We start from the raw sequence: 12,902 nt of genomic DNA on the forward strand, positions 1-12,902 counted from the left end.
AACATCTAGACTCTTTCGGGAGGTCCTCTGTTCTGCCTATGCTGTATTGATTCTCCGGCGTAGAGATGTATGCTCCAGCCTTCGTCTGCTGTCGCCGTTGCCTGAGAGTGGAGACTGGGCTGCGCTCCCTAGACTTCCACGGGAGGCATCCCAGTGATCCACTTCGGACCCCCGCGCAGCTGTTCGTCCTGACGCACATCCCGACCAGCGCGCAGACGCGCATCTCCTAGACCTTCGAGCTTGGCACGCTCTCCCGACCAGCGCGCAGACGCGCATCTCCTAGACCTTCGAGCTTGGCACGCTCTCCCGACCAGCGCGCAGACGCGCATCTCCTAGACCTTCGAGCTTGGCACGCTCTCCCGACCAGCGCGCAGACGCGCATCTCCTAGACCTTCGGGCTTGGCACGCTCTCCAGTCACCAGCGCGCAACGCGCATCTGCAAGGGCTTGGCACGCTCTCCAGTCACCAGCGCGCAACGCGCATCTTCAAGGGCTTGGCACGCTCTCCAGTCTCCAACGCGCATTTTCCAAAGATCCTCGTGCTTGGCACACTCCTCCTCGCAGACGCACCCCGATGCGTCTCTCGGTTCCGACGCGCACACCAAGGTGTGGCGCGCCACTCTGTTCCTCGGCTCCGACAGCGGCTACCCGGTGGACGACACCCTCGCCACCGCCGCTGTTCCAGCACTCTGTTCCTCGGCTCCGACAGCGGCTACCCGGTGGACGACATCCTCGCCACCGCCGCTGTTCCAGCACTCTGTTCCTCGGCTCCGACAGCGGCTACCCGGTGGACGACACCCTCGCCACCGCCGCTGTTCCAGCACTCTGTTCCTCGGCTCCGACAGCGGCTACCCGGTGGACGACATCCTCGCCACCGCCGCTGTTCCAGCACTCTGTTCCTCGGCTCCGACAGCGGCTACCCGGTGGACGACACCCTCGCCACCGCCGCTGTTCCAGCACTCTGTTCCTCGGCTCCGACAGTCGGCTACCCGGTGGACGACACCCTCGCCACCGCCGCTGTTCCAGCACTCTGTTCCTCGGCTCCGACAGTCGGCTACCCGGTGGACGACACCCTCGCCACCGCCGCTGTTCCAGCACTCTGTTCCTCGGCTCGGACAGCCAGCCACCCGGTGGCGATGCCCTCGCCCCGCTGCTGTCCCTGTACCATTACGCATACGCCTGGGTGAGTTTTGATTGTGATGTCACTCACCCAGCGTAATGCCTCTTGCCCCCGTTCCCGCTGCTGTTTCCTGTACCATTACGCATACGCCTGGGTGAGTTTTGATTGTGATGTCACTCACCCAGCGTAATGCCTCTTGCCCCCGTTCCCGCTGCTGTTTCCTGTACCATTACGCATACGCCTGGGTGAGTTTTGATTGTGATGTCACTCACCCAGCGTAATGCCTTTTGCCCCCGTTCCCGCTGCTGTTTCCTGTACCATTACGCATACGCCTGGGTGAGTTTTGATTGTGATGTCACTCACCCAGCGTGGTGCCTCTTGCCCCCGTCCCGCTGCTGTTCCTGTACCATTACGCATACGCCTGGGTGAGTTTTGATTGTGATGTCACTCACCCAGCGTAATGCCTCCTTTAGTTCTCACTTAGATAGTATTTTTGGACATTACATCTCCCCCTGTGTGTTTGTCACACGAAGATATTGTTACTTTGTTTATTTGGACTGTTCTGCATCTGCTCTGTTTGTTCCCTTTTGAATATTAACCCTCTCCTCTGTTCTGCAGAGCGGCCCAGATGTTTTCCCACCAGTCCCCAGTTCCTCCCTGTCCCCAGCCCGCCTCCGCGGGTCTCTGTCCCCAGTTCCTCCCTGTTCCCCAGCCCGCCTCCGCGGGCCTCAGTCCCCTCTGTCCCTAGTTCTCCTAGTCCCCAGTTCTCCTGTTCCCTAGCTCTCCTTGTCCCGACTTCTCCTAGTCTCTAGTTCCTCTGTTCCTTTAACCTTCCCCTAGTGTTCCTTTAACCTTCCCCTAGCGTTCCTTTAATGTTTCCCCTAGCGTTCATTAACCTTCCCTTAGTGTTCCCTTTTCCTGCCCGCCTCTTAAAGGCACCTAGTTTTTCCCCTCTTGTTATATTCCTGTATTTGTGTTCTCCCTTAAAGGGACAGTGCCGGTTTCCCTTTGTTTCAATAAATGCCCGTTTCTTGGCTTACCCTCATACCTGTCTTGTGTTGTGCGATTGGGGTCGGTTACAAACCATAACACAGAGTGCGCAACGACCAGGAAGGGGATTGGGAATTGGCATAACGACTAACATTGGGAGGGGAGAAAAAGAAGGGGGAAAAAGATAATTAAAAAATAATAATAATAAAGGTTAAATAAAGGTTAAATAAATATAATTGTCAGAACTCTCACGGAACACTCTCGGATCATCCGTTTACTGAACAGTTTAGACTTAGACCATCGGTTTACTGAACAGTATAGACCTAGACCATCGGTTTACTGAACAGTATAGACATTGTGTAAAAATAGTATATAATCCATTTGGCAAGTACTGTAACAGCACAACGACCCACATGAGACCTAAGTTTAATGTCTCGTATGTATGTCTTACTCAGGGCTCCACGACATCTTTGTTTGTTTGGAATGATATGAACGAGCCGTCTGTGTTTGGGGGACCAGAGCAAACGCTGCCCAAGGACGCACTGCATCACGGGGGCTGGGAACACAGGGAACTGCACAACCTGTATGGCTTTTACCAGGTGAGAGTTTAGTTCTGGCAACACAGGGAACTGCACAACCTGTATGGCTTTTACCAGGTGAGAGTTTAGTTCACACAGAAATATCTTATCTATCTAGACAAGAAGACCAATTTCCTCTCTGTGCGTTCAGTAGAAAGCTATCCGGCTGCAAGCTAGCCTAGCTTAGCACAAATGAATGCAAGCAGATACAGACCACTAGCCTAGCTGTTGGCCGAAAACACCTCTCCCAGGGTTTTAAGCTAGGCTAGTGGTCCGTAACCACTTCCATTCATTTGTGCTAAGCTAGGCTAGCTTGCAGCCGGATAGCTTTCTACTGAACACACAGAGGACACTGTCTGACTCTGGAGAAGACGGTAAGTGCATTTCCCATAATGTTGCCGTGTTCCTTTAACAATTAGTAGGCGAGGAGACAGGTTATCTTATTTCTGTTGTGTCTGAATTCGTGTCCATTGAATTTCCTGTGTTGATTACCACCTAGCGCCATTCTGACTTATAAACTCTGCTACTCAATGAACTCAGAACATCCTGTGACTCTGTCTTGGTGTCACTTCGTTTTCTAAGATCTCACAATCGCTTTGGGTAAAACCAGGTATTGATGAAAACTGCTGCCACTGTTCTGCTGGTCTATAAGATCATAACATGTACCATACGATGTTGCTCTATACAGACGATACTACGAAGTCATTAGAAGTGATCCTGAATATGCCATGAATGTGAGGATCACCTTGTGAATGAAGCCTGTTCTCCCTCCAGCACATGGCCACGGCGGAGGGGTTGACGACGCGCTCGGGAGGCACAGAGAGGCCCTTTGTTCTGTCCCGCTCCTTCTTCGCAGGGTCACAGAGATTTGGTATGTTTTTATTTATTTAATATTTTTTATTTTTTTGGCCTCGCACACACGGCACACTTATGAATGAGACCTTGTTCTCAGTATAGATCTCCTTTTAAATCAAGACTCCAAGAGTTAGAGGATAGGCCACCAAAACGAACTCCTTAGTAGGGCTGTCAAAATGAATTTCAATATTGGAATTTCATTAGAATTTGAAAAATTATACATGAATTTGAATACCAAACCTCCATTTGAGTGAAAATAAATCACTGGTTCTTGTCCCTTTTTTGTTATTTTGGAAAGATGTGCCAATAATGGGTGTTATAAAGCACAGCCCAATGCCTAATGATTGTTTCATATAGGTACTACCCATAATAGCAAACACAACACACAAAGAACTTAGGCATTTTACACCTGCTTTGATGTGGTAATGTGTCAATTGTCTGTCAAATGAGCCATACTATTGTCTCCATAGCTATAATATAGAATATACAATAGCTCAGCAAAGATCGTGAAATATCGTGAAAATGGTCAAGAAAAGCTGGCGCTAGTCAGTGCAGATGGGGAGAGCTTGTGGCCATCAATGAGTTAAAGCTGCAGTCCTGTATCTGACCAGCTAAAGTTTATGCACATAATATGTTCTTGAAGACTTCCTAAAATGATTAAACAGTCAATTTAATTTCAGAATGAAAAATGTCCACTCAATTCCACTCATTCCAATTCAGTGAATGACATTGTAAACAAAGCCAGTAGTGCGGCGACAGTATAGTCAACAGAGGGCGCCATAGAGCAACCACAGATTATGCCTTTGGATATACCTTAGTCCACATTGTGTTTTTGGTGTTTCTATATTGTCCTGAAGTGTGTTTATGTGTTCTGCTTGGTGAGACAGGAGCAGTATGGACGGGGGACAATGTAGCCAGCTGGGAGTACTTGAAGATGTCCGTCCCTATGCTCCTGTCTCTCAGTCTGACGGGCATATCTTTCTGTGGAGGTGAGTGGTACAACATACCACATGGTCGACTTGACCTGTGGAAGAGGTTGACTATGGATAAGAGATAATATTGTTCACAGTCTTTCAGGGATCATAATCATCATGAAAATAGAGTTGATGTCATACCATATTACACAATTCCGTTGTATAAATGATTGATAACCATGATGAAACATTAACTTAAATACTTGTTAAGTATAAAAAAACATATTTTAAATATAAAACGTGAAGTATCATGAAATATGACTTTTGATATCATACTTTAGATGCGCTTGCAGGTTAATGGGATGAACATCCGTTGGATTACTTGATTTTGGCATAATTAAACATTATTGATATTGAAGTCTTCACAATTATCATTAATGTCTTCTGTATCACCTGGCCCGGAATTGATTGTTTATTGAGGAATAAATGTTTACTATTAATTCACTACTAGTAACTGCTTTAGGTAGTTTTTACTGTGTTACTGTCCTCCCTGTGTTACTGTCCTCTAGGGGCTGTCCCCGACTAAGGATTTGTACAGTCGACTTGTAGTCGCCAAAATTAGCCGATAGTCGACTATGGAAAAAAGATTTAAATGAAAAAAATAAGTATAATATATATAATATATATATAATTTTTTTTTATCATTCCATTTGGGCTGTGTGGGTGCTTAATGTCTGAAGGAGTGGACGGAAGGCTTCTTGTTCTCTGCGAAAGCATGCAATTGGTCCACTCCACTGATGGATACATCTTGATATTTGTCTAGTCTAGTGTGTTCATTAGATGGGTGAAATCCTCTTTCAGTGCCTCTGTGCCTGTTTTCGTAGGCAGTTAGCCTCTGGTATGCGTGCCATTAGCGTTAGCCACGCTTCTAGGCCTCTTTTATTTTGGAAAGAGTGATACAAAAAATGTAAAGAAAAGAGATTTTAATTTTTTTTTTGCATTCGTCTAAGAGGTTGGCAGTCGACTACGGCTCCTTTCGATCGATTAGTCGACTATTCGACTAATAGGGGTCAGCCCTACTGTCCTCCCTGTGTTACTGTCCTCCCTGTGTTACTGTCCTCCCTGTGTTACTCCCTCTGCACATAATAAGATGAAGCATTCAACGCTGCAACATCTGTAAATAATGACGTCTGAAAACAATGTTCCTCTGAAATCTTAAAGGGGAACTATCTTATAAATGGCCTTTTTGAGTGTTTAGCATTGTTTCCTAGCTATGTGAACTTATATTAATATGATCTATGTCTCAAAATTCTCATATTGGCGCATTCTTCCAATTCTCCTCTCACAATATTCACCCTCACTGAACTGAGTCGTTTGAAAATGTGCCTATATGTGATGTCATATAGTCACTGCTGCATGATAATGTGGCTCCTCAGGCACCAGCACCTGCACCCCAGTCCACATCAGCTCAAAACGGCTCGAGATCTTGAGGTAGAAAAATGCTGTTTTTGAGGACTTGATTAGAAATACAAAACAATGAATAAAAAAAATATATATATTACAGAGGTGTTCCATAGACTCACAGGAATTGTGTAAAAGTGCCCAAATAGTGAAAGAAATAGTAAAATAGTTCCCCTTTAAAGATTACACGGTTCTCTGTTTCGAGGCTCCCATGAAAACACATGTTGCTTGTTCTGGAACATCTTACAGTCATCAGCGACGGCACAATGAGGTTGTTCAGATGGTCTTGAATATATGATATAAATCAAACACAGTGGCTCAGGAGGTGGAAGCGGTCGCCTGGTAATCAGAAGGTTCCCGGTTAGATTCCGGCTCCTTCCGGCAATGTGTCGAAGTGTCCTTGAACGAGACACTGAACCCCTAACTGCTCCCGATGAGCAGGTTGGCTCCTTGCATGGTTACCTCGGGCATTGGTGTGTGAATGTGTGAGTGAATGGGTGAATGTGAGGCATAAGTTGCAAAGCACTTTGGATAAAAGCACTATATAGTGGGGCAACAGTGGCTTGGGAGGGAGAGCAGCCGTCTGGTAATCCGGAGGTTCCCGGTTCGATTCTCGCTCCTCCCGGGCAGCGTGTCAAAGTGTCCTTGAGCAAGACACTTAACCCCTAACTGCTCCCAGGTTGGCACCTTGCGTGGTCGCCTCCGCCGTCAGTGTGTGAATGTGAGGAACATAAATTGTAAAGCGCTTTGGATAAAAGAGCTATATAAATGGAACTAGTGATGCACCGATGTGAAAATTGTGGCCGATAACGATAACCGATATTAATATTGCTGTTCTGGCCGATACCGATATTTACCGATGTCGATATCTCTGTATAGAAAACACTGCTGATAATCAAATAAAGAGCTATTTTCCAAAAAGATCTTTTTTTTAAACTTTTGTAACTTATTTTCAGAAATGACTGATATTTTGAAACTATTTAAGGCCAAAACAAGAAAAAAAAAGATTAAAAAATAATAATAAAATATCTTTATTTTAATTTTTTTTATCTGTCCATATCGGCCCTATCTTGATATCGGACCGATACCGATGTGTAAAAAAACGGCCATATCGGCCGATATTATATCGGCGGCCGATATATCGTGCATCACTAAATGGAACCATTTACCATTCACCGTATAAATGCACCACCATGTGCCATCGTCTCGCAGCGGACGTGGGCGGGTTCGTCCAGGACCCGGAGCCTGAGCTCCTGGTGCGCTGGTACCAGGCGGCCGCCATCCAGCCTTTCTTCAGGGGCCACTCCTGCAAGGACGCCAAGCGGCGGGAACCCTGGATGTTCGGGGGGGAGGTCACCGCCGCCATCCGCGCCGCCATCCGGGAGAGGTACGGTGCTGCCGGCCAGCGGCCCACGGGCAACAGTGCAACAGCAATATACAATGTACTGGTGATTACACTGGGTGTAAAATATATAAATTACTACTAATGAGTCTATTGCTAATTAGATGATACAATAATAATAATAATAATAATAATAATAATAATAATAATAATAATAATAATAATAATAATAAATCTAATTTCTATAGCGCCTTTCAGGAAACTCACAATCAAGAGGGCTAGGGTAAGGGGGCAATAGGGGGGGGATGAGGGCAGGTAAGGGATAATGATGAACCTAATCTAAATATCTAAACTAACTAATGGGGAAAAGCCTTGCTGAAAAGCTGTGTTTTGAGCAGTTTTGAAGGTGTCCAGCGTACATAGATGTATGTACATAGTTGTAGTATTAATATCTACAGTGATACGGGTAATGTTAGTAAGTCATACTTACTACCTGGCAGCACATCACCCCCACCCTCATCCACCTTCACTGGCTCCCCATCAAATCCCGCATCACCTACAAAACCCTCCTGCTCACTTACAAGTCCCTCCATGCTCTGGCACCTCAGTACCTCACTGACCTCCTCGACCCCTACACTCAGTCACGGTCCCTGCGATCCTCAGACACTGGTCAGCTCTCCATCCCCCGGAACCAGACTGCGGACCTTTGGGGACAGAGCTTTCAGCGTGGCAGCTCCCACCCTCTGGAACTCCCTCCCTGCAGAACTCTGCACCGCACCAACTCTGGACTCCTTCAAACAAAATCCTCAATCCCCACCTCTTCAACATGGCCTTTGACCCCTAACTTCCTACATTTAATGTTGTGTGTCTGTCTACCATGTTTGTTATTGTTGTTTTCGCCCTATGTAAAGCGACCTTAGGTTTTATGAAAGGCGCTATACAAAACAAAGTTATTATTATTATTATTATTATTATTATTATTATTATTATTATTATTATTATTATTATTATTATTATTATTATACTGGCCAGCAGTGTAACTAGTAAGACTAGGTAATGGATATGTACAGATATATATATATAGTGTCTACAGATAGGTAAAAAGGATTATATTTAAGAGATTGTTCTTACTGTGTATCTCAGGTATTGCCTGCTGCCCTATTGGTACACGTTGTTTTACCAGGCGCACACCCCCGGCATGCCCCTGCCTCCTCTCAGGTGAGTGCTGCTGCCCTCTGCTGTATCTTTATGGTACTGCAGTCCTGGTTCCCATGTCATTCCATATCATTAGTACCAGACCAGTGGTTGTCAGGCGTCACTGGTGCTCATGTTTTGTGTACTACTACTATGTAATGTTAATATGTGTGTTATTTGAAATAGATGGCTTGATGATTGTTCCTCTTATATGGCAAAGTAATTTATTAACATTGTTAAGACAAGTAATATACAAACTGAGTTGTTGTTGTTATATTAACTGTGTATAGACCGCTGTGGGTGGAGTTCCCACAAGAACCAAACACATTTTCTGTGGACGACCAGTATATGATCGGTGAGGAATATTGCACATTTGCTAAATATTGTTTTGTTTGATAATGAATCCCCCACAACCATTTCCTGAATATGATTTTATTTGGTAATAAATCCACCAATAAATACTTCATAATACTTGTTTTACTCCGGCTCCCTCCCTCACCTCCATTATTCCATGCAGGAGAAGCGTTGCTGGCCTGTCCTGTCACTCAACAGGGTGTCCAAGAGGTCAAGGTTTTACTTCCTGCCTCTGGCGAGGTAAATCCTATAAACTTTATTTGTATAGCATCTTTCATACAAGAATTGCAGCCGAAAGTGCTTCACAGCAGTAATGTAGACATAAAATTGACATGATTGATGTCAAATGAGCATATAATTGGCATAATTATAGACAGAATTGACATTAAAACACAACATGAAAAGCGCACTTTTGCCTTTCCACATTTATTGATTATAATAGATTGATCATTGATTATAATACTTAGCAGTTCATCAGTGAAGTTTAATGTGCACACCCTTGTAATACAAGTATATGTATTGTGGTGTGATTATCATATAATTGGTTGTGTTTGTTTGTCACAGATCTGGTACGACATTCACTCTGCGAAGGCGTACAATGGAGGCCAGACCCTGAGTGTTCCGGTGACCATGGACACGGTTAGTGGCTAGTAGTTTTCCAAGATCACCGTAACATGGCCATAACAATTCATTTAAAGAAGCAACCATTATAGCTAAGCTATCCAAACTGACTGTGTGTGTGTGTGTGTGTGTGTGTGTGTGTGTGTGTGTGTGTGTGTGTGTGTGTGTGTGTGTGTGCGTGTGCGTCCATGCGTGTGTGTTTGTTTGTCATTGTTATTGTCATTGTATTTCCTCAACCAGGGACATGTCACAGGGGCTGTGTGGAGAATAGGTTCTGCTGTTGACAGTGTGTGTGTGTGTGTGTGTGTGTGTGTGTGTGTGTGTGTGTGTGTGTGTGTGTGTGTGTGTGTGTGTGTGTGTGTGTGTGTGTGTGTGTGTGTGTGTGTGTGTGTGTGTGTGTGTGTGTGTGTGTGCGTGTGTTTGTTTGTTATTGTCATTGTATTTCTTCAACCAGGGACAGGTAACAGGGGCTGTGTGGAGAATGGGTTCTGCTGTTGACAGTGTGTGTGAAGGCATGTTTGCTTGTGTACATTACATTCAGGGCAGCGCCGTGCCTCATTCCGGGTTGATTTTCTCCTCCGCCCGGGGTCGTAGATAGACGGTACCAGTGTCAAAATGTAGGGGAGACCCACGCCAAGATATGGAGAGAAAATGTGCACTGGCATGTATTTCATTTCAAACCTTTATTTCAACTTCTAAGACGGTTACCTTCATTTACAGCAACGACAAGCTTACAAAGACAAAAAACAAAGACACAGTTTATCAGCAATTTCATACATATAGGCACAATGAATACGAATAAACGTGTAAGATAAAAAAGACAGTTACAAGTCGACACGCAGTGGTCAGAGATCATACTTTTAAATGTAGAGAGACGGGGCAGTCCCATTGGTCGTTTTCTATGGCGAATGCGATGGCGGTCTCCATTTCAAAATGCCACCACGGGAAGTGCCTTTTTTAGTCACCAAAAGGTCACCTGGTACACATTTCCCCAAAGGTATACTAAAGTATATAAGTTAACTTATCTTAACTTAACTGTTCCTCCCGCTGAGGGACAAACTGATTATACATAAGTAAAACTAATTATACATAAATGATTGTGGTGCATTAATAAAGAACTGTAATTTCCAGATCAACTCCACATTGTGTGTTGTGCAGGTGTTCCGTATGGATCCCCCTTTTTAATACCAATACCTATCCTTCCACTGTGTTTCCTGTGTCCAGGTTCCTGTGTTCCAGCGAGGCGGCACAGTGGTGCCCAGGAGGACAGGATGTGGCTCCTGTACAGCCGAGCTCCAACGGTTCCCCCTCTCCCTCACTGTGGCCCTGGACTCTGATGTAAGCCAACCGTTCTCCCTCACTGTGGCCCTCGACTCTGATGTAAGCCAACCGTTCTCCCTCACTGTGGCCCTAGACTCTGATGTAAGCCAACCGTTCTCCCTCACTGTGGCCCTAGACTCTGATGTAAGCCAACCGTTCTCCCTCACTGTGGCCCTAGACTCTGATGTAAGCCGACCGCTCCCCCTCACTGTGGCCCGAGACTGTAAGCACCCCAACAGTTCCAACACTTCTCCCTCACTGTGGCTCTGGGCCACTGATCTAGGAGTCAAAGTGATCTTATACTGTACCTTCCAAAACGATCAGCGCCTATTCTAAGACACTACAAACATGGGCCCAGTACTCAGTACAACGCAGCAAAGTCCACGAAAAAAGGTTAAAATGAAAATACATGTTTTCATGAACAAGATGATGACGGCCATCTCTCTCTCTCTCTCTCTCTCTCTCTCTCTCTCTCTCTCTCTCTCTCTCTCTCTCTCAGGGCTGCGCTAGTGGAACGCTGTACCTGGACGACGGACACTCCTTCCGTTACCGCGACAGACGGGCCTTCTGCCTGAGCCGGTTCAGCATGCTGGCAGGCCGCCTGCAGGGCCGGTGAGTCACACTCTCCCCTCCCCGAGGAGGAGAACACCACCCTTTAGACACACTCTCCCCTCCCCGAGGAGGAGAACACCACCCTTTAGACACACTCTCCCCTCCCCGAGGAGGAGAACACCACCCTTTAGACACACTCTCGCCTCCCCGAGGAGGAGAACACCACCCTTTAGACACACTCTCCCCTCCCCGAGGAGGAGAACACCACCCTTTAGACACACTCTCCCCTCCCAGAGGAGGAGAACACCACCCTTTAGACACACTCTCCCCTCCCCGAGGAGGAGAACACCACCCTTTAGACACACTCTCGCCTCCCCGAGGAGGAGAACACCACCCTTTAGACACACTCTCCCCTCCCAGAGGAGGAGAACACCACCCTTTAGACACACTCTCGCCTCCCAGAGGAGGAGAACACCACCCTTTAGACACACTCTCGCCTCCCCGAGGAGGAGAACACCACCCTTTAGACACACTCTCGCCTCCCCGAGGAGGAGAACACCACCCTTTAGACACACTCTCCCCTCCCCGAGGAGGAGAACACCACCCTTTAGACACACTCTCCCCTCCCAGAGGAGGAGAACACCACCCTTTAGACACACTCTCCCCTCCCCGAGGAGGAGAACACCACCCTTTAGACACACTCTCCCCTCCCAGAGGAGGAGAACACCACCCTTTAGACACACTCTCCCCTCCCCGAGGAGGAGAACACCACCCTTTAGACACACTCTCGCCTCCCAGAGGAGGAGAACACCACCCTTTAGACACACTCTCGCCTCCCTGAGGAGGAGAACACCACCCTTTAGACACACTCTCCCCTCCCCGAGGAGGAGAACACCACCCTTTAGACACACTCTCCCCTCCCCGAGGAGGAGAACACCACCCTTTAGACACACTCTCGCCTCCCCGAGCAGGAGAACACCACCCTTTAGACACACTCTCGCCTCCCCGAGGAGGAGAACACCACCCTTTAGACACACTCTCCCCTCCCCGAGGAGGAGAACACCACCCTTTAGACACACTCTCGCCTCCCCGAGGAGGAGAACACCACCCTTTAAACACACTCTCGCCTCCCCGAGGAGGAGAACACTGTGAGGTGAACAGCCAGATTCGGACTGCAGGCCACTTAGAAGCTTTATTTCATTCTCCAGGAGACGTTGACATTGAAGTTTCCCTCATTGCCAATGCTGTGGAGATTACAGGCATATTAAAATACACACAAAAAGGCTAAATAGGACAAAAACACAGATGGAAAAAAAGAAAGAAAGATCCAAATTAAAAACGGTTAGGAACTGAAGCAGGGAAGAGTTGTAATAATGTTTTTAAACTTGACCATTATGATAGTGGGGTGTTTTCTTAACGTGCGGTGAAGGTCATTCCAAGAAGCCGGGGCGGTGAAAGAAAAGGCTGACTTTCCAAGGTCAGTCTGTACTCTGAGGACCTTAACCCTTTCACTGCCGCAATACCAAACGGTTAACCCTTTACTATCACACTACCGACGGTAACCGTTGGAGAGATTACAGTCTGAGCCACAGTGAGGGAGAA

At 46.7% G+C, this 12,902-nt stretch overlaps 1 protein-coding gene across 1 annotated transcript in view; it reads left to right on the forward strand.

The window, feature by feature from the left end:
* Positions 1-12,902, forward strand: part of ganc (glucosidase, alpha; neutral C) — a 35,438-nt gene that overhangs the window by 17,981 nt on the left and 4,555 nt on the right. Inside the window, exons 14-23 of the mRNA XM_084310428.1 lie at positions 2,565-2,708; positions 3,462-3,558; positions 4,430-4,531; positions 7,130-7,304; positions 8,403-8,477; positions 8,744-8,808; positions 8,971-9,047; positions 9,372-9,446; positions 10,653-10,766; positions 11,248-11,360. Coding sequence (XP_084166554.1) covers positions 2,565-2,708; positions 3,462-3,558; positions 4,430-4,531; positions 7,130-7,304; positions 8,403-8,477; positions 8,744-8,808; positions 8,971-9,047; positions 9,372-9,446; positions 10,653-10,766; positions 11,248-11,360 — 1,037 coding nt within the window. The remainder of the gene's footprint in view (positions 1-2,564; positions 2,709-3,461; positions 3,559-4,429; positions 4,532-7,129; positions 7,305-8,402; positions 8,478-8,743; positions 8,809-8,970; positions 9,048-9,371; positions 9,447-10,652; positions 10,767-11,247; positions 11,361-12,902) is intronic.

Source organism: Notolepis coatsorum (assembly GCF_963971535.1).
Source record: "Notolepis coatsorum genome assembly, chromosome: 3".
Lineage (NCBI taxonomy): Eukaryota > Metazoa > Chordata > Actinopteri > Aulopiformes > Paralepididae > Notolepis > Notolepis coatsorum.